At 39.0% G+C, this 21726-nt stretch overlaps 2 protein-coding genes and 1 non-coding gene across 3 annotated transcripts; all 3 read left to right on the top strand.

Moving 5' to 3' along the window:
• The first annotated feature begins 11680 nt into the window (after positions 1–11680).
• si:ch211-220m17.5 (guanylin family protein) lies at positions 11681–12483 on the top strand. Its single transcript, XM_031301465.2, has 3 exons — positions 11681–11869; positions 12104–12296; positions 12416–12483. The coding sequence occupies exons 1-3, from the start codon at positions 11795–11797 to the stop codon at positions 12472–12474; spliced, it is 327 nt and encodes a 108-aa protein (XP_031157325.1). The 5' UTR covers positions 11681–11794; the 3' UTR covers positions 12475–12483.
• A 3728-nt stretch (positions 12484–16211) lies between these two features.
• LOC116051490 (guanylin-like) lies at positions 16212–18236 on the top strand. The gene is made up of 3 exons (XM_031301951.2): positions 16212–16393; positions 16588–16774; positions 17831–18236. Exons 1-3 carry the CDS (start codon positions 16319–16321, stop codon positions 17899–17901), a joined length of 333 nt encoding a protein of 110 aa, XP_031157811.1. The 5' UTR covers positions 16212–16318; the 3' UTR covers positions 17902–18236.
• A 3068-nt stretch (positions 18237–21304) lies between these two features.
• trnap-agg lies at positions 21305–21376 on the top strand. The gene has a single exon. It is a non-coding gene; the product is annotated as a tRNA-Pro (tRNA).
• The last annotated feature ends 350 nt before the right edge of the window (positions 21377–21726 follow it).

Below are 21726 nucleotides of genomic sequence, written 5' to 3'. Positions count from 1 at the left end.
TTGATTATAGCAGCTTAAAGGTCGGACTTGCTCTTTTACCTGATCTTGAGACTCTGTCTTCTCCAGTTTGAAGATCTTCATTATTTCAGTTCTGTGCTTTTATGATGCATATTTCAAAAGTGAATTTGCGCTTTAACAAATGCACAAAGAAGGGAAAACCGGATAACAAGAGACGCATGTGCTTATTTTCTTAAAGTGCATTTTCATTCAACAGTTGCTTTTATATCAAATGCTGGTAGCTCTATTCTAAGCACACAGAAAGAGGGACTATAAAATGTATTTGACACAATTTGCAACCTTGGAAAATCATAACAATTTGAATGTTCAACACAGTCATGGCAGCCAAGACACAGGAAGTCATTTATAGCTTTTGAGAAAGCACTGAGTCAATGCTGTTGAGGTGTTTACCTGAAAAGTAACTTTTTTTTACAGCAAGCAGCAAAACCAAATCCATCCCTCTCTGTTAGAGAGTATGTACTTTCAACAATTTACCATATGGATCAACGTGTTACATGTTTCAGTGTATGAAACACAATGGAAAACAAAGTTATGCTCGCAGACATTGTCCTACAACCTAATACCTAATTTTCAAAAAGAGTGTTTTTCGTGGACTGCAGCGCTTGAACAGGCAGGTGTTCTCCCAGCTTCACAAACGGAGTTATTGCCATTGACACCTACAGTAGGATCGCCAACAGAGGGCACAGTACGTTCAGGTTGTGACACTCACTGTCCACACCTGAGTGAAGACAAATTAATGTGTGGATGTGCATGACATGACGCTGTGTTTTGTATTACCAGATTTATTAATTCATTACAATTAACCATAATAAAGAGTTCTATATCTAACACTGTGGGTAAAATATATCAGTGTAAAGTGTGGCAACTGTAGGGCAAATGTTGCCCGACATATTTCCATTTTAAAAAATGCACTATATTGCCAAAGGTCTATTGGATTGGATGTTTACACCTGTTGTGTGCTTTTGGTCTGGGGCTGTTTTTCCCAGTTTATGTTGCTCTAAAGCGCATTACAGCCTCTTTTAGCTAATTGTGTTGCTTTATTGACCCACAACTTCACTGTTTTGGTTCACTCTCACTGCTCGTCAGCCTTGCTTCCAGCAGCAGCCATTTCCAGCAAAAGAGAAGCTCAGACGGCTATGTGCTACCCGCTCAGCACCAAACGGACAGTTGGCAACTAGCTTGTGAACTTTTAGTAGAGCCAAATATTTCCCTCAGAGGTGGAGAGCAAAACAGAGCTTGAGGAAAGGAAATATTGGACTTAGTCATTATATGAACACAAACATGATTCCAAATGATTGCTATTGTTGCTCCATCTGTTGGATATGTAAATGCAATGATAGTTTTTAGACTGTCCTCCCCCGAAAAATGCCCACATAGTCGTTTGTTCAAGCAGCAATTAGGACTTATATTTACGTTTGTAATGGCAGCACCCTCTAGTGGGGCAGTAATTATGATGGGAGCAAAGCAGAAAGTACAGTGATAAGTGTCAAATTTCCATGTAAGGAGGCAGGTTGGGTGGTGGATAGGTTAAACAAAAACAGGACTTTCACTCAAGAGTTTGTGTCTGAGACATGTGTCACTGAGACATTAAGGTTAAACTTACAGTTTAGTTCAAGAAAATGTAGTTAATGTAAAAGACTTGCATCAGGCAACAGTTCTTCTTATCTTCCTCTTATCATGCGAAAATGTTTCACTGCTCGACTGTTTTTAAAGGTGTCCTTGTAAAGAGATGGAAATGTATTCCAGAGACATAAATCAAAACGGCTGTGCTCTTTGCTTTGAGGTGATGATTTACAGAATAATATCAGGATTGTCCTCTAGAGTAAAAAAATAAGGTAGACCTGCATGGCATAAAGCATGTTTTGTTCCCCTCAATAAAACATGTGCTTATAGTAGAATAATATGAGAATGAGGCATGGTTTATGCAGAGTGGTGCAGCCACCCGCTCACATAATTCCTGACATCAAAGGCTTATACAGACTCATTGTCATTTTGTTTTTTAAATGGCCAGCAATCTCAAATAAACCTTTGTCGGTGTGGCCGTCATCTCATTGTGTGTGGTCCGTAACCACGGCAACGCAGGACACACTGCTTGACCATAACTGGCGGGGCTTTTTATGGATTTGTATAAAAACCACATGAAATACGAAATTCACAAGATTCACTTTACCAAGATTGGAACTTATTGATTTTATTAGACACATCTCAAAGAGAAACACCTGAACAGTTATACACACAGAGAACATATGGAAGTAATGAATGAAAACTGTAAAACACATCAGAGCTGTTGAAGACAGAAGAATTTTGCTGGAATAATAAATATATCGCTGCAGACTTTCATCATGCAGTAGGCTCAAAAACAAAAGCTTGTAAATACCACTATTAAATACAAATCTTAACAGCAGCTTAATGAAACTATCTACTTTAAAACTAATGAAACTGTTTGAATGGCTGAAAACAGCTTAATATACTGTATAATATAGTTGTAGTGGCAATCTGACCACAAAAAAATGCCACTGGAGGGAATTTGAAACCATTTCGCTTGCTGGTGCAAATAATGAGGTCTGGCCTTCGTCTAAAGGTTAATCATTTATTTTATAAATGCATTCATAAACGCATCCAAAGGACTAACTGTGAAAGATCAACAACAAGCAGACGAGATCTAAAAGCCATCACTCACACACAGCTGAGGTTGAAAAACTGTGTGGCTTCCCAGAGCCTAACTCCTCATTCTCCTTCTCACCTGTGATTTCCTTTCTAATCTGTGATTAGCACACATACACACAGATGCGCAGGTGACGTAGCAAACAAACCATTCACACAAACCTACCACACACACACACACACACACACACATAATACACGCACGCAGCACGTCTAAATTGGCTACAACAATAGTATTTCCTTAATTTGTCAAGTACATTTTACACAAACAAGGAATGTATCCTCTGCATTTAACCCTTCCTAACTAGGAATTTTTGGCAGCCATATTTCAGCGCCCGGGCACCAACTCCAGTTGTAATACCAGCGCCAACTGACATTATATCAGGCAAAATTTCACCTGGCAGGACCATTACGGGAATGTTCTGTTTTTGAGGTGATTAATTAAGCTGATATTCTCACTGTCAAATAATTTACCCTCCTGGCCTGAACAGTAAAATAGTCAGTGTGGCTACAATATATTATGTTGTTATTGCTCAGTATCTATTTTTTTTTTTTTTTTTTTTTTTTTTTTCAACTTGTTTGGGTCGCTTAACTCAGTCACCCTAATAGATCAACTTTTGTACAGACTGATAACTTGGAGTAGCTGTAAATGTTATGTTAGCCAAGACTACAAAATGTTTCCTCCAGGTCCGTCATCCTGCCAGTGTTTTTGAATACATGTATTTCCCTTTGTGAGTGGTTATGAGTAACACGTTATTTATCTACATGGACAGGAAGAATAAAACTGTAGAAACGACCGGGAACTAAAGATGTTGGGACGTGCCACCAAAAGCAAAATCCTGTTCAGGTCCCCAGCATTGCCTGAATAATATATTATCTCATATCAGCCCCAAATCGTGCCTGCACATGTAGCCTAGGTGATCAAAATCATCAAAAAGAGACACATCTTTTCTTTTTTCATCAACACATTATGAAGAAAGTACGATAAGCGGACTTCAGTCTCTCTCTGCTGTTTTCACTCGCATGTGTTTTTGAGTTTAAAAGGATGGTTGTAGATACAACACTAACCATGCTGATTTATTGGTGCGGGTAAATCAGACGGGCATAAATCTGACACTCCTGGGAAATCTCCACTTCAGTCTGGAGGAGTTAGACAAGCCATCTGTTTCAATTTATGGCTCTGTGCTCAAGCTGCCACTGTTGACCAATGTCTAACAAAGGGTATAAACTAAAGCATGAAACTAATGAATAGTGATGAGAGTCTCAATTACACAATTGATTTTTAACGCGTTGATCAGACCTTAAAGTACTGTGGATATAGACGACGGGTAGGGAAAATCCATGAACAGTCGTTTATGTGTTGAGCCAAATGTATGCAGTAATAACAATAGCGTTTTTGTTCTTTTCATAATAAACCTATTCCCTGAATCCTAAAGTTTATACCGTATATTCACCTTTTCATAAGTGTGGTATTGTGTGGGGTTGTGTCGTGTGACCTATGGGAGCAGCCCACAAAGCCATATTCCTTGTACTGTATCTGCAAATGTTCTTCTCCAATATAAAAATAATCATTATAAATAGAAGGGAATACCATACAAGATAAGGCAACAACAACATAGAAAAATACTAGTTATGCATTCATATTTAACATCATATTAATGTTTTACTCATTTACTCAAGGATCATTGATAATATGATGGGGTCTTTCAAGTCAGTCACAACAAGTATTCAATTCTATCTTTCTATAATCAATGCACTGGCGTTTGTTTTTCAAATGTTTTGGCATTTCAGTGTTAACACTTCATTTTTTCTTCATTGGCCATGCTATGATGTAACAATGTTGACGGGATGATTTGATGAGGGATGATTTGATGAGGGATGATTTGTTCAATTTACAGTTTTAGGTGTCTGTTTTACAAACCCAAAGGTTTAGATAAGAAGAGATCATAAAAATATCTTGACACCTGGTTAATTTCATATAACTTACTTTTATGTGCCTGGCATGACCCACAGATTCAAAGGATCATGTAATAACTCAGGGATGAAGTTTCGTATCTCCTAAATGTTTCCCAGGCAATATGTTTTGATTTCAGTTTAAAGGACTAGTTTGACATTTTTGGAAATATGCTTATTAACGTTCTTCTTATTAAAAGTTAGATGAAAAGATAAATACCACCTTCAAGTCTGTACGATTAATATAAAGCTACAGCCAGCAGCTGGTTAATTTAGCATAAAGGCTGGAAACAGGGCAAAACAGTTAGTCTGGCTCTGTGTCCAAAAGTAGCGAAATCGGCCTATCGGCACCTCAAAGCCTCACTAATTAACACGTTCTATCGCATATGTTTAATCCCAACAAAGATTTAGTTAATCCAGAAGAAAGTAACTGCTGCCCAGCTCTATGATCTTCTCATGTAACAGTCAATAACAGTGTTAATAAGCACATTTCCATTTTGGAAATATGCTTAATAATGGGTAAAGGAATAGTTTGACATGTCAAACTATTCCATTACCCATTACTACTTCTTTAGTTTACCGTGACCACAGTTGCACATGTTAATCAGGGGATCATTACTGTTACAGTTACATGGTTTTCACAATAATTGAAGTAAACAATACTGAGGACAACACTGGGGGAACCTGCAACAAGCTCACAAGTTGTCCGACTGGGCCCCCACCTCTCTTCCACCATCACACTCAGCACGGGTGCACCGCAAGGGTGTGTTCTCAGCCCTCTGCTATACACCAGCGACTGTTCCCCAGTTCATCCAACGAACACCATCGTTAAATTTACAGATGACACCACAGTCGTCGGTCACATAGTAGAGGGAGATGAGAAACACTACAGGGCTGAGATCGAGAGACTGACAGCATGGTGCCATAACAACAACCTGGAGTTCAACACATCAAAGACCAAAGAGCTGGTTCTTGGGCTTCAGGAGGAAGCGGCAGATGGACCCACCGCCACTCCTCATAGAAGGTGCTAGCGTTGAGAGGGTCCACGCCTTCAAATTCCTGGGAGTCCACATCGCTAACGATCTCCCCTGGACAGCTAACACCACAGCGTCTCTACTTCCTGAGACTGCTAAAGAGAAATAACCTAAGGGAAACGCTGCTGGTGGCCTTTTATCGCTCTGTCATAGAGAGCATATTGACGTACTGCATCACAGTGTGGTATGCAAGCTGCACTGTGGCACAAAAAAAATCACTACAAAGGGTCATCCGGTCTGCAGAAAAGATCATTGGCTGCTCGCTGCTATGTGAGGGTATGGTTTGTGGAAGGGTATGGCATGTGCGTATGAATGTATACTTCTAGGCACCAAAAGGAGTAGAACTTAAATTTTGTTGTGACAATGTTTTACAATGACAAATAAATGATTCTGATTCTGAACTAATATAAAGTTTACACTCCTGCTTTTTGTATCATATCTGTTTTCCTCAATTGCTGAGAGCAGGTAGTTATTTTACAGATATCTTTGGCCTTAAAAAATAATAAACATCTATTATTTAATTTATGGATTTGTCATAAATGTCAGGGCTGTATGACTTACACTGTTTGAGATCATTGTTTTGACGATGATGTGGGCCAAACGCATTAAAAGTGAGGAGCTGCATTTGACATCAAGTTTAGTCACTGCTTTACAGTTTTAAATGTGATTTATACTTACAAAGAAAGTATGTCTATTCTGATGACATCTTGTCAAAATTATCTACAGCATGAAATTAAGAACCAATCCATGCACTTACCCTAGGATAGTAGGTAATCACTTTTTACTTCTGTGTTTTAAATATATGATAAACCACAGATTATTTCAGCTTTTTCACATTTCTTTTGGGAATGAAATCCATCTATTTCTTAACATTTTTACAGGCATATTTGTGTGACTTAATGCTCCACTAATTCATATTTTAACAAAAACAATGAGTTTGATGACTTTCTTTTAATGTGAAAAAGAATAATCATCACCAGACTCTGCAGGTCCTTTCAGCTCTATGGGAGGATTTTAGCATCTTTCAGCATTTTTTCCAGACACCGACATTTTAACCCTTGTGTTGTCTTCCCTTCAACCTTGAAAAAAACATTTATTTTTTCTGACATTTTTAACGCCTTTTTTTCACAATTTGTTTAAAAATTTAAAACGGGTCAATGTGACCCGAGGTCAACACAAGTAGAAAAAGCTCTGATAAACCAACTGAACTTCCTTGCACAGCGCCAAACAGCAGACAGACAAAGTGAGCAGTTATATAGTGACACATTTAACAGTTAAAGAGCCCGATATTTCCTGATATTTCCATGAACAAAGCTAATAGAGAGTGAATACTGCAGTTACATAAACCAGGTGGCCAGAAATAGGATTTAAAATGAATACTAATGTTGCTCCATGTCTACTGGATGTGTAAATAAGCAACAGTTTGCTGACACTTTTACTATAACATATTTAAAGGTGCTAATGTTGTGTTTAGAGCTTGTTGTGTTGCCTCTAAGTGGCAGAAAACATAATTTAAAGCAGGTTTAAAGAATTTATTTAATGTTATACTCAGAAGGTCACAGGTCCGTGCTCAGATAAAGCCACAAAGAGGGTTGATGAGGTGTGCTAAGTGAGAAACTGTTATCTGACCCACTTGACTAAGGCCACGTCCACACGTACCAAAATGATCTTTTTTTTACCCGTCTTCGCTGGATTTGTTGCAAGAATAGTTGCGTCCAAACGGATCCATTTGTAAATGACTCAACGTGCTACTTCATATTCCAGGCCTATAGGCGGCGCTGTTTCTGCTACAGAAATTCGCCAAAAAACGGAGAAGAAGAGCATAGTCACTTGCACTTCCCATCATAACATGGCTAGACTATAACATTCTCTTAATACATCCATGGACTATAATGACTTTCACCACTGCTCAATTTATAAAGGCCGCTGCAAGAAAACGTGTCTTTGTTTACAATGTATAATGTGCTGTTGGATTGCTTTTTATTTTGCAATTCTGTCTGCCATCGGACATGATTGCAGCACGCTAATGTTAGCTCTGCTAGCTAACATCGGCAGTCAAACAAACATTAATTATCCAATGTCTTTTTGATAATCTACACGTTTTTCTTGCGGTAGACTTTCTACAATAAGCCGTGGTAAACGTTACTATAATCCGTTCAAGGAGTTGATAAGCAGACAGATTAGCTAGCTAGTTGATAAGTTGTCTACTTCCACTTTATAAATAGATAACCATAGCAGCTAACGTTACGTTGCTGCTGGAGTGGTCTGCTACTTTAGCGATGTTTAACGTTAGCTACATAACGTTAACAATATATCTTGTGTAGAATCCAGGACCGGCAGAGGGAAGTGTCAGGGAGCAGAGACAAAGTATTTAGATGAAGTGAGCTGGTTTGACCATGGAGATGGGATATGCTCGCTTAGCTTCACCGCAGTCGTGTGTGGGCTTGCACTAGTGCGGGTAAGAGGTCGAGAGGTGTGGCGATGACATCATCGATACGGACGTATTCGTATTCGCCGTCCAAACGAAGCCAAAAGGGAGCCGTTTTCGAATTTTTTCACCCTGAGACCAGGTTTCAAAAAAGTGCGCTTTCAGGCAGTGCGTTTACAGAATACGTTTGGACGGGCGGCCCAAACGATGCTAAACATGTGCGTTTGCATCAAAAAACATCTCCGTGTGGATGGCCCCTAAGTTGTCTGTGGTGAGAGGAGATCAAATAAATACTCTGCCAGGTAAGATAAGAGATATTCTATTTACACTCAGGCTGATGATTTACTGCCCTCCAGCCTAAATGTTCGTCATTAGTCAAACATGTCTGATTAATTGCACTTTGACTTGGAGACCATTTTTCACTTTTTGGTTCAACAGAGAACCTTTTGACAAGCATAGATGAACGGTAACGTGAAATCAATACCTCAGTTGAATTATGAAGTCAGTAAGATTTTTGGATCAGAATATAAGCAGCTCAAACTGTTCAGGTTGAGGTGAACAGAGTTACTGAGTGCAGTGAAATGTCACACTGAGTCAAGTCCGTCATCTGTAATCTTCACACAAACACTTCTTTTCATCACGTTACAAAAGAGCACAGTGCAAAATTTGAAAATATTTCAACTAACTTAAATTATTAATGATTAATGGATTACCACACCCCTAATTTCTCTTACATCACACTGTACCACCCACACATTTCCGCCAGAAAGCTTCCCTCCTATTGGCCTGATTTCTAAACACCACATTGGGTAAAGCCTTAAGGTTATTAATTACCAATGCATTCATATACTGTTGTCATATACCACTCCCACCTGTCTGCATGGACTGTATGATGAATACAGTGCAACTGATGATGACTAATACAGACAGTAACACTTTATATTAGTTTTTCATTATTTATTAATCCTTTATCTTTATACACTTATGCTGTGTGGGTGCTGGAGCCTATAGCAGCATACATCGGGGTGGAAGACATCTGTCACACAGTAGTGAAATATAGCAGGCAATAAAGGCAGATTACCATTCACACACCCAACATGCAGTCCACCGTGATGTCACCCATTGCTTTGTAGCCTACCGTTTTGAAGCCTTGACTTTGGCATTAACAAAGCAATCTCAGTGTCATATACTACTCCCACTTGTTATCATGTTTTTTTGGAGCCAGAAGTGACCATATTTGGAAGAGAGGGCAGCGCTGGGAGGAGCTCTTATCTAAACGCTAAGTTACCAGCTAATGCTAGTGCTATCTAGCTAGCTAGCTTGGTTAGTAAGGCGCATCTTTAATTCACGTTAACTTATTAATTGTGATGCTAATTTTGGCTAGCAGGCAAAAACAAAATGTACAACCGGAAAAAAATTAACAGCTGACTACTTTGTGTCTTTTAGTACACCTGAATGCTGAATAAGACATTTTTAGGCAACCAAAATGTTACAACTAACTTTCGTAAACTGAAAACACCAAGGGTCAAAGTTCTAAGACTAAAACATGGACAACACCCAAAAACTACACTGCTATGTAAATGTACATAGTGCCACGGTTAGCATTGCTAAGCCTCTGTCTTACTTGATAGGTCGGCATGGTAGCGACTGTGGTAGAAACTCAATTACAAGGTAGCTACGCCCTAAAGCATCTCCTGCTTTATCATCTATTTTAAAATAAATGTGACCAATATTTACAAAATAATCATGCTCTCTTGAAACTAGTGATTGAGACCATAAACGCGTTGTTTATTTACTGAGGTAATAAATCAAGTGAGAAGTAGGTTCATTTCCCCATAGACTTCTATAGAAACTGACTTCTTTTTGCAACTAGTGGAGTCGCCCCCTGCTGGCCATTAGAAAGAAGGCAGGTTTAAGGCACTTCCTTATTGGCCTTCAGGCTCTTCACTTGGCTTAGAGTAAACCACTAGACCCAAAATTAGCTGTGGGTCCCTGTTAACCCCCTCTCTCCCATTCTCTGTCTATTGTGTATGTATTAGTTAGTGAACAATAATTTGTTTGTGGTTACTGTAGTTTGCAGTAATAAAGTAAGTTAGCACACTTTTATTTTATAAAATATATGTAGCTAAAAAAGCTATGTAAACAAAATATAATGAAACAAAAAAGCATTTAAAATAGAAAAATTACGCAAGGCCCCTCCACAAGATGGGCCCTCGGGATTAGGTAACAGTGCAGGTGGGATTGTACGGTGCATACAGTATTATCAAAAAAAAAATATTAATGAATTAAATAATTGTTGGCAGAATAAATTAATTGATAGTGTAGGTTTCTTCAGAGGAACTGTTGAAAAAAAACACCTCATTATTTTCATTGGCTAAAATAACCTCATAAATTGCCACTTCACAACAACAGCCAATCAATTGAATAATAGGCAGTAAGAATTAGATTTTTCTGTTTCAATCGCCATTTCTATCTGACAGAAATTATAGTTTGATGATGACTGTTGAGATGTACTGTAATGTGTAACCCCAGATATATTATGTAGATAGACCCTTCATGCTCTGCGTGAAGAATTGTGTTTAATGAACTCATTAAAAACCTCACTGGCCTGCCACAGCCTTGCATCATTGTGTGTGTGGGTGTGACTCCCTCCCTCTCATAGGTGTAGTCAATTGATTTTTTCATAGCCTCCTCTTGTCCATGAGAGGCATAGCGATTAGATAGTTGTGTCATTACTGGAAGGTCACAGGTTTGCTTTCTGCAGTGTTTTCAGCATCATCACTGAAAATCACTTTGTGTACTTAAAGGACAACACTTTAACATTGCGGGAAATGCATCTAGTATTCATTGTAGAAACTTCCGGAAAGCTTATCCAACTGTTGTTCTACACACCAATGTCTTTGGGCCTGAAAGTGCAAGTTTATTCATTTCTTAAATTTGGATGGACTAAAGGGCTAAATAAATAAACTGAACTTTATGTTTTCTGCAGCAGAAGCAGAAATAGACTCATCCACCAATATCAAGTAAATACTATCAGATTATTCCATATACAAGCTAATGAAAGCTCTGCAGGCAACTTACATGGAATAAAATAATATTAACATAAATGTAATGGTTTGGTTTAGCCTAGTTAGATGTAGTTGGGTGGGTTTTTCCTTACTCATACGGCAAGAAAGGCAAAAACATTTTGCAAGTATTTTGCATAAGATTTAACAGCATTTATTTTTCTGTAATTTTTTTTCTGTAGTAAGCAATATACTGTATAAAAGCATGAGACTGTCAGAAATGTCAGCACATAAAATAAGGTTTGATAATTTGCATCAGTGTTAGAGAACTTTCTGGGCTGGAGTGGCTTCATTGTCATCAATAGTGCAAAAGGTAACTGTTTAACCAACCAAAGGTGTGTCAATTCTGCGATACAGAGCTTCCAAGAGAGCCAGAGAGCCATAAAAAAATAACCAGAAGCAATGAGGCTAAAGAAGGATATATGATTTCCTTTTACAACCCTGTAAAACCCCATCACTACTCATTAACCCGTGAGAAAAGCGTTGGTCCCGTTTGTAGCACCTGCACGGCAGAACTGTTTAAAAGGAGGCCTATGGACGGAGGGAAAGCAGACACTGAGCTGAGCACCTGCTGAGCACATCAACAGCAAGAGACAAATACACTGCAAGACAAACTCCTCTTAACTGTCACCATGAAGACCACACTCGCCATCATCGCTGTCCTCGTCCTGGCTCTCGGCTGGACTTCTGAAGCTGTGCAGGTTGAAGTAAGTGCAGCACTTAACATTTCTGTATGACTGGCCTGGACAAAGGCATTGTTCATGTAGGTTACTACAAACCTGCATTCTGTAGGCTACTCTGGTGGATTACGAAGCATACTACAACTGTGCAAACCTCCGCCACATACTTCTGTTTTGTTTTATTATTTGAACTACTGCTACATTAGCAAATTGGGCCTTGGTTTCAATTGTAGTTCTTTAACATCTGCCTTTTCTTTTTAGGAGAATGGATTGTCTTTCTCTCTGGAAGCCATCAAGAGGCTCCAGGAGCTGACAGAGAGCAGCGGTGCGACCGGACAACAAAGCCCACGACTCAGGGCAAGCACCGTGTCCCTCTGTGCCGACCCTATGCTCCCACAGGAGTTCCTGCCCCTCTGTAAGCAGAGAGGAGCATCTGCATCCCTCGCCAGACTAGGTGAGACCATTATATATTGAACAGCCAGTCTGAGTAATGGAATTCTAAGTTTGTAAATTAGATGAACATTGAAGTACAGGTGATTCAACAGTGTTTCCTTCTGTTTGTCTTTATTTCAGCTATGGTTCCCATGGACGTCTGTGAGATCTGCGCCTTTGCTGCCTGCACCGGCTGCTAAACAAACCCAGAAAGCCGGAAACTTGCCCAGCTTATGACTTGTGATTATGTTCCTCCCCTCTCAAAACTATTTCAGAGAATTTCTCCATTTTTTGCAATTATGAGACAACGACTTGATGTTCCCTGAACACAGAGGTTCTGACCCTGGCCCATTGGGCACTTCGCTGTTAGACAAAAAAGAGCCCAAAAAGAAAATAAATCAGACAAACTGAGGTATTTCTTTCTGCATACTGTTACTTTTTATAGGATATTTACCGCTTTATTTTTCTGACAGTTCTTTATCATGCATTTTATTTTTGGAATTGACTTTGTTACATCTCTATCTTGCAAAGCTTTGTACTGTATACATATTTAAAAGAGTGGTTTCTTTTTTTCTTCATGTTTCTTCTTTTTTGTTAACATTGTTTTGAATAAAGAGCTTTCACTGATAAATCCCGTGTACATTGTGCTTTTTCCTGCCAATTTATTCATATTGTTAATACTATATCTATTACCAGTTGCAGTTTATTTCCAGTTGTGGAAAAAAGTTGTGTTTTCAAAAATATACTTGGCTGCCTTAATTGATTTTTGGCCAATAAGGGGCTGAAAACAAACAAACAAAAGCTGACAGGTACAAAGACCACTATATCATCGGCTATTTTACTACTATACTACTATTACACATCCAGCAGACACAGAGCAACATTAGCCTTCGTTTGAAGTCGTGTCTGTAGATACTTGACAAATGTAATTCAATATTTACTGGCCTTTTGGTCTCTTCCTAAAAAACATATCTAGGTTCTAGATGCTTAACATTCTTACTTTTCTGTGGTTTGTTGTAACAGTTGACATGTAGCATCAGAGTTTGTATTTCAGAAGAGCTTTGTAAATGTGCTGTGTTATTTTGCATTAAAGCCTCCTTCACCCTTCATTTTAGTTTCATTCGTTCATGTTCGATGTTGTGAATTATTTTTTCTATCCATCTTATCTGACTCAGCCAAACAAATTTACTATGCAGATGTACTGTCAGTTCAGGACATCAGTGGATTCTCTAAATACCCGCTCTGACACATGCAACATAGCCTATTCAGCCTTGAGGCCTGAAGGCAGATAATTAATGCAATGTAATGTACTGATGATGGCATACACTGTATATGAAGTGATACGAATGTACATGAATGAAATATAAATGAATGAAACTCGTATTGCCCTAGGGCAAAAAAAAGACATCACATGCAAGTTCAAGTTCCCCCCCCCATCCAAACACACACATACACACACACACACACACACACGCATGTGCAGCAATGTTAGTAAGGTAAATTGTACTTTTGTTGTTGTTGTTATTGTTGTTGTTGTAGCTTTATATTTATCTTTTTATTGTGTTGTGACTAGTTGTAGGTCAAAAAAACATATATTTTGAGTTAAATTGACATTAATAAAGGGATTTAGTAGCTCTCCTCCAGATTTATGTCGTAGCGGTGTAGAGAAGGATTTGAAATAACAGATGTATGTAATGGATGTAAATGAATGTAAATAAATGTATAAAAATGATTTTCCAACAAGTAAATTAGAGGCAATTCCGACCCATATTTACGTTTACAAAATTTACTTTAGAGAATTACTACAGCCAGCAACGCACGAAGTAAGGTGACAATGAGAGCGCCAAATTCCGCTTTAGGAGTCCGGTTGGGGTGGTAGATCATGGATTTATTATAAGAATTGTGTTCAAGGCGAGGCAGAGCCCCGTTCATTACTATGAGAGTTGCTCAGTGTTAGCTTGTTAAACATTGTCTTTGTACGGTTGTATAACAACCGAAGCAGCTGCCCTGATCTGTAGAAATGGGTTTTCTCTCAGTTCTGGATTATGGGGATGTCATATTATGAACACACTGCTGCCTCTACCCTGATGCTCCTATAGACTCCATTAACACTCATTACAGGTGATAATTACAACACTCACCACACACCATTCTATATGGTTAAGTTGGTTGACCTCTCCTGTGTGAGCCACATAATAACCACTGGTACTATTCTCTCTACAGAGGGAGCCCTTGTTGGTAAATGACCATATATGTCATCCTTATGCTTTGGCCCATATTAAACAGTGAGTGGCACTGAGCCTGTTCTTGTTTAATTAACTGACTCCATTGTTCTAATTTTCTACTCAAATGTTAGAAGGGCATAGAAGTAAAATAGTGCTCAGTCAATTTATTCTGTATGAATAAAGGTTAAATGAATACATAAAATAAAACACATAACTTAACTGAATAATTTAAAATAATCTCTGATTGAGTTGCTTTACTTATCACCCTCCTCCACCCTGTTTGCTGCATGCTTAGAAGTTATGTATATCTGAAAGCATCAGTGAGCTTCAAATTATATTCCATACACATTAAAACAAATACACAATTTGTCTTTCTGAAGATCTTTTGTCCACACAAATCTGTGGATTATATGTCATATTGAAGTGTGCTGAAATGTATTTCTGCTTGTAGGAGGATTCTTTCACTATTTTGTGTGCCAGAAGCCACACTGGACCTTTCCATTATTAACTATTGAGAATTTGATTCATGTCCTGCATATCCTTTAATTGACTATTTTGGGACTTGTAATACTCCAAAGAGTGCTCTCATTCTCCCTTTTAACACTTCCCATTTTAATATTTCTCTCTCTGTTTTCCAATATTTCACCAGCTTGGTAAATTCAAATTCCATGTTATAGTACTCAGTGTCTGGAACCCAGAACAGCCATTACCATGGATCTTTTTAATCTCAATTTTTCCCTGAAAGAAGATCAGTTTACAGTGTAGTTTGTATATGAACTTAACGCTTTACTGTGATTATGTATTACAGTGTCCTTCTTGGTTAAACGTTAAACGTTAAGAGTTATATATAGCATGTTCAATGAAAGTATTCTAGTCTTTAATGATTTTCTAATCAATACTTGTCGAGCTGCTTTATGGTTTTCATTAACAGCTATTGTATGTGTCTTTGTGTGAGTGAGTAACAGAGAGGGGAATTTATATATTATACACAAAATATTGTGATGCAACAAGTCCAAAACGTACTTAATAGTTAAAGGGTCACACAGTTAGGCTACAATTCATTTGATTGGTTGATGGGGGAGCTCCAGACAGTGACTCACAATGACATCACACATTTGACTCTTATCTGTTGGGAAAGAGCTGCTCCTTTTCTCACAAAAGTTGACTTAAGCATCTAACTTCTTATTTCACTGATTTAATATTGCACATTTTGGATTGAATTGAAGTGATACCTGGCTGTTAAAGCATTTCAAGTTTATGGCGGAGAAAGGGTTTGCATTTAGGCACATTTAGGTGCATTAAGTTTGTTTTTCAGACAGAAAAGTTTCCATTTGCATCTCAAAAGCGTCATTATTTGCAAATACCACAGCTGTGCAAACAAGTGGCCCATATGGATCAGCTGTGTACGTAAATGGCTGCTTTGTTATCAGACAGCTCTGTGATGAATATATGTGGGAGAGAGACAATGGGGAGATTTATAACGTGGCACTGAGGCATTGGATGCGTTAGTATGAAACCCAAAGTCAATAATAAAACTTTGTGCTGACGGAGGAAACAACAGAGATTGAGGTTATAAACAAATTCAGAGGATAGTGGTTATAAACTAAAAAAAAAAGAGGATCCAAAGTTCTTACAATGCCTTTGGTTATCTTGGACCAGTCAGTGTCCGCTACCCTTACCCGCCTCACCCTGCCACTTGTCTTTGTCAATTAATCACTCACTAAATCTGTCACGACACCTTATAAGAGGCAGAGCAGATATACAGCGACCTCAGAAGAAACTGCCCTCTAAACTGAGAAGCATCTTGCATCAACTGAAAATGAGAGTGCTCTGTATCGTTTTTGTCTTGGTGCTGTGTCTGTGCAGACGAGCTCTAGGAGGTGTGCAGGTTAAAGTGAGTATAACTTGTTCTTGGAAATACTGTTGACATTTTGTTATTTTATCAACCATGCGGTTTCTTTCTGTTCACTCCGTCTTTGCTCTTGTATTTTCTATATGCATCTTAGAAATAGTAGTATTTCCTTCCAGGGCAGAATAGTTCTTTCTCATCCCTCACAGTTCTTCTTGTCCCCACCCCACCACCCCCAGGTTGGAGACAGGAGCTTCCCCTTGGAGGCAGTGAAGCAGCTGATGGAGCTGATGGATTTAGACGACAACGTGAGCCCTCACCTCGCTGAGACGAGCATTGTAGCTGTTTGCACCAACCCTGTCCTACCGCAAGTCTTTCAGCCAGTGTGCCAAGGGAAGGGAGCAGCCATTGTTTTCTCCAAACTAGGTAAGACTGAGCGAATGGAAATGTAGAACATCAGGTTTTGTTTGGCACCAACAAATTCTGGAATTAAATGTTCAATGTACAGTGTGGTCCTCTTAAATATACTTCTATTGTGCTGAAAAAACTAACCCCAACAACATCAATTTGCTTTTGCAACCACTATTTTCCAACGGTGGCACTCAGCCCCAAGCCATTTGGTTCCTAAGAAAGACATACATCTTGACAATCAGGTCAAAAACAAAAAAAAATCTCATTTCTTTAAAGGGCTAAACAATTTCTTAAAACAGCCGGACACTTAAGGAAAGAGAAAGAGGCTTCATCAAGTATAGCAGCTGGTTAGCTTAGCACTTAGACTGGAAACAGGGGGAAACTGTTAGCCTGATTCTTTCCAAAGTCATAACATTTCCATACCAACAACCCTAAAGCTTGCTTATCAGTGAGTTCTATCCCATTTATGTTATTTGTACAACAATCCATACAGACTTGAGAGTCTGATCTAACTTTCCGCAAGAAAGCAAATAAGCAAATTTCCCAAAATGTCAAACTATTCTTTTAATATCCAACCGGCTCTACCACCTACTGAACTACCTGTTCAGTGAGCATCAGTCTCAACATTTGACTTTTGTCATACATGAAACAATCTACCACACTCTTAGACACTTAAATCAACGGTTGTATTTCTCAGACTTGTGCTCGCTCTCAGACTTGTGATTAAAGACAACAGGTGCATGTTTCAGTTAGTTCGCTCAAATGGATTCCTCAAATTCACTGTTTACACATTGTATTAGGCACATCCTGCAATAGCTTCACCATAAAGTGGCTCTGGAGTAATAATGCCAGACAAGAGGCCTATTCAAAGCTGTTCAAATAGTCTTTGGGGGCCATTAAAGCTCATTATACACAGATGGCACTCTTGTTGCTGTATTGAGACAGTTATGGATATGAATACCATTATCACTATAAGCAGCATTCCATTAAAAACTGAAAAGCTGGCTTTTGGGTGGTACAAAAACACATTATAGGTCAGATTAATATTTATGTTTTCTTTTTTCTTTCCAGTGTCTATCATCACATCTGCAGATCCTTGTGAAATATGTGCCAACCCCTCCTGCTTTGGGTGTTTGGGCTGAGGCTGCCATCTACGAGACACACAAACACATTGACTGAGAGCGTCTGGGGCTGTCTTCCTGCATAGTTCTTTCACATTTATATGTACATTCTATAAGGTATACGTGGATAAATGGTCCTGCCACCTAGCAACCAATGGGTCTCAAGGCTCAGTCATTAATTTTGTTATATACAAAGTATATCAAAGTTTTGATAGATGCTGTTAATACATACATAGTTTCCTGTCAGTAAAGTGTCAAAGCAGGCGTTATGTAGTGTTTGAATATTACTTTGTTGTCTTTAACTTGCTTTCATATTGAACTGTTAATTTATTAAGTCTGATGCAGCTTCTTGATAATTAAAAAATATGTACTATTTGCATCCTTGAAAGCAGTTTTTAATTGTGGTTTCAAGAATACAGTGATGCTCACACATTCAGCGTCTTACCACAAATGCACACAGACAGACGCACACACACACACACATGCACTCTCTCACACACACACACACACACACACACACACACACACACACACACACACACACACACACAAAGGGAGTATGCTATTAAAAAGCTACTGAATGGGGAAACTAAAGGATATTAAGTTAAGACTAATGAAAGCAAATAGCAAGTGAGTGAGCATGGAAACTGTCACTGATTACGCTGCAAAACTGATAACATATATGTGTGCTCTCTCCTAATGTGGTTTCAGAGATGTGTTTTTATTTCTTCATCCAAAAACTACTACTATTACAAATTAAAATTTTGGTTCGTTATAATAGTTCAAATAAACCGGCTCTGCTCTGTAGTGGCAAGGGTTGCTTGTTGTTTGTGTTGCCAGTGAAGATCAGTATCCTATTTGACATTTAGGAAATCTCCCACACGTGTACAGGCATCTATAGTTCCAAAAAATGTAATCTGGCAGGACAGCCAACTAGAGCAGCTAATTTATGGCGCGGCATTCAGGAATGTGCATTACAGGATATTATTATAGGATGTGACATCATGCATCAATATGCATGACGTCAGTGACCTGCTTTCCCCTGTGCTGCACAGCCAACAGGTGGCACACGTAGCCAGCACTCATTACTGGAACTCCTATTTACAACCATTTAAAGCCGCTCTATTGCCTGAATTGTCTTTTTCTGCAAACACTGACCTATAAACCCTAAACAATGTGAGTTTAATGGATCAGTTAATGGACTGGTCTAATGAAAGTGATTTACCTCAACAAACGCTGTGCTTAATCCTTGGTGACTGATGTGTTTCCCCTCCCTATGCACATTAAAATAATTAGAAATAAAGCTGACCCTATTTTTACTAGTGTACTGCCTCACACAAACAATTACAAAAAGAACATCCAGGAAGTGACAAATTCAGAAAAATGTTTTACAGTAGGCCTATTTTCTTTCAACCCAGTTCTTGTTTGCACTTCTGCAGCTATACGTTGGTTTATGGTAACACAGAAAGACAGTACATTTGTACAATAGACAAGAAATAAACAGAGGAGGCCTAGCTAGTTAAAAGAAAGTAGCAGGGAGTGAGATGAGATCGGATCGTTTGGATGTTTGGATCAAGTTCTATAGGCAGTGCTTAATTTGTAAAGTGGGAGGTCCCGGAGCGCAGAGGGGGGGTGGATCCGGCGACTCAAAACGGGGCTTGGAGGTAACGGAACCAAAACAAAAATTACACCTGCCTACGTAGCTTCTCTGACTCTGACTAAAAAAGCCTAAACAACGCTGTGTGTACATCAGGGCAATGTTTATTTTTATTTCAGAACGTGCACTGCATCGGTGCGAAATGTAAAAAAAATTAAAAATACACTGCAACGATCTTTTTCAAAAGCAGCAACTATCCATCGGACAATTAAAACATAAAACCCACCGTGGTCTCCACATTCTTGATCGGCAGAAACGATTTTTGCTTGTTTGGGATCCGACTGGCCAGCGTATTTGAAAAAGTTAAGCAAACTTTGTTGTCTTTTTGACATTTTTATCCTCAACCAGCACAAGCGCTTGTGTCACTTGAAGTGCAGCGCCGCGCTGTTGAAGTGCCGATCCCCTCCCTCCGTCCCTCTCCCCCCTCTGTCTCCCCTCCCTCCGTCCCTCTCCCCCCTCTGTCTTACCCTGAAAATTCACCTCAAAACGCATTGAAAATGCAAACACAAGACTTTTGTGGAACTCCAATGGGGAATCAAGACTAACAAGACAGATAACAACATTGAACACTACACATACAGTAGTTTATTTTTTTCATTTAGGCGACTAATTTTTCATAGTGACACAGGAGGTGCCGAATCCAATAAAAAAGGTTCCGTCGGAGGTGCCGGAACATGTTCCGGCGTGTTCCGGCTCAAATTAAGCCCTGTCTATAGGCCTATCCAGAGCCATGTCTTTCTCTATCACTCTGGGCCTATCTATTAAAACCTTTATGGTTCGCATCCTCTCTGTTTCCTTCCTCAGCCTCTTCTTGGCAACGTGTTAAATGGCGCCATCTGGCGGTTGTTAAGCGACGTAACAACAATGTGGCAGCGTTCCATAGTAATGGACTCTTCCGAACAAACTTTTCAGTCAGTCCCGCCGTTAATTAAATTAAACACAGGCGTATCCGACAAAGAAATACACATATCCTATGTACGCTTGAGCGATGAGCTTTACCACAAAACTCCAGTGTAGATATGGACAATTTAATGATAAAGTTAAAGACATTTGTGTTAAATATATCGCCCCGTTTTCACTTCCCTGTTTTCAGAGAAACCCAAACAATTCACGCATTAAACATTGACAACAGCCATGATGTGAGTAAATCTCGGTAAGTAGACGCATGTAGCCTATGTAATGCATACTGTAGGCCTACTGTTTTATGGGGTGGGGGTTATGTAGGCCTATAGGCTGGGGGTTATGTATTCAGGCTAAGTGTTGTGTTTTTATTTCTTATTATGTGTCTTGACTGTTATGCTCTGATTGTCTGTTCTTTCACTGAGGCAAATTGTAGACTAAGTTGTAACTACTTATGGCAATACAGTGTTGAATCTTGAATCTGAATCTAGACAGATATTAGCCTAATTAAGTTGTGGCAACGACCAGTAATTTTGCTCAGACATAATGTTATTCATGTGAATTGCTGTAGCTGTAGGCCTGTTTACGTTTGCGACCGATTCTTTCTTTCAACGTTTTTAACCGTTGGACATTTTGTGGTTTCCATTAAGTTTGCAATTCACAGACAGTGATGACTCATGGTTAGTCATGGTCCATGGTCTACTTTAAGGGTACTGCAGTACCTTGAAATGGAATAAAATGAGGAAATGTTTTGTTGACACAGACACGTTTCCTCTCTGTCGTGTCCACTTAAGTATTACTCAATCAAGACATAGATAGATAGACATCGGTATCATCTGTTTTTAAATGTACGAAGCTGCGCTGTGCGGCTCGTTGGTCTAGGGGTATGATTCTCGCTTAGGGTGCGAGAGGTCCCGGGTTCAAATCCCGGACGAGCCCTCCTTTTTAAGTTCTAGTAGGCTATGCTTGCTCACACATGGAATTGGTTTAGGTTGGCAGTAACGCTATGTAACTGGAAATGCAGTGGCAAAACATAGTATTATTACAAGTATAGGCAAAACTAAATTGAGAATAAGCCTACAGCTAAAATAATAAGTTATTCCATGACATATAGATTTTCCCTTTTATTTCCCATTAAGTAGCTTTAACTTAGTTAATTCATGCTGTATATCAGTATTACATGTATAACTGTATCATTGTGTTCCTTGATGCTATTACACATAGACTGTAAAATTAGCTCCAGTTCCACCCTCTCGTCTAAAAATCGTCACATCCGCAAGACCGCAACC

This window comes from Sander lucioperca, chromosome 6 (assembly GCF_008315115.2).
Source record: "Sander lucioperca isolate FBNREF2018 chromosome 6, SLUC_FBN_1.2, whole genome shotgun sequence".
Taxonomy (NCBI): Eukaryota; Metazoa; Chordata; class Actinopteri; order Perciformes; family Percidae; genus Sander; species Sander lucioperca.
Note: the sequence above shows the minus strand (reverse complement) of the source record. Positions and strands in the feature narration are given on the sequence as shown.

Bases quoted from the DNA above. Each gene is read 5' to 3' on its own strand.
- si:ch211-220m17.5 (XM_031301465.2), top strand. From the start codon at position 11,795: ATGAAGACCACACTCGCCATCATCGCTGTCCTCGTCCTGGCTCTCGGC. The intron at 11,870-12,103 runs GTAAGTGCAGCA...TTTTCTTTTTAG, and splicing joins CTGAAGCTGTGCAGGTTGAA to GAGAATGGATTGTCTTTCTC. The intron at 12,297-12,415 runs GTGAGACCATTA...TCTTTATTTCAG, and splicing joins TGCATCCCTCGCCAGACTAG to CTATGGTTCCCATGGACGTC.
- LOC116051490 (XM_031301951.2), top strand. From the start codon at position 16,319: ATGAGAGTGCTCTGTATCGTTTTTGTCTTGGTGCTGTGTCTGTGCAGA. The intron at 16,394-16,587 runs GTGAGTATAACT...CACCACCCCCAG, and splicing joins TAGGAGGTGTGCAGGTTAAA to GTTGGAGACAGGAGCTTCCC. The intron at 16,775-17,830 runs GTAAGACTGAGC...TTTTCTTTCCAG, and splicing joins CATTGTTTTCTCCAAACTAG to TGTCTATCATCACATCTGCA.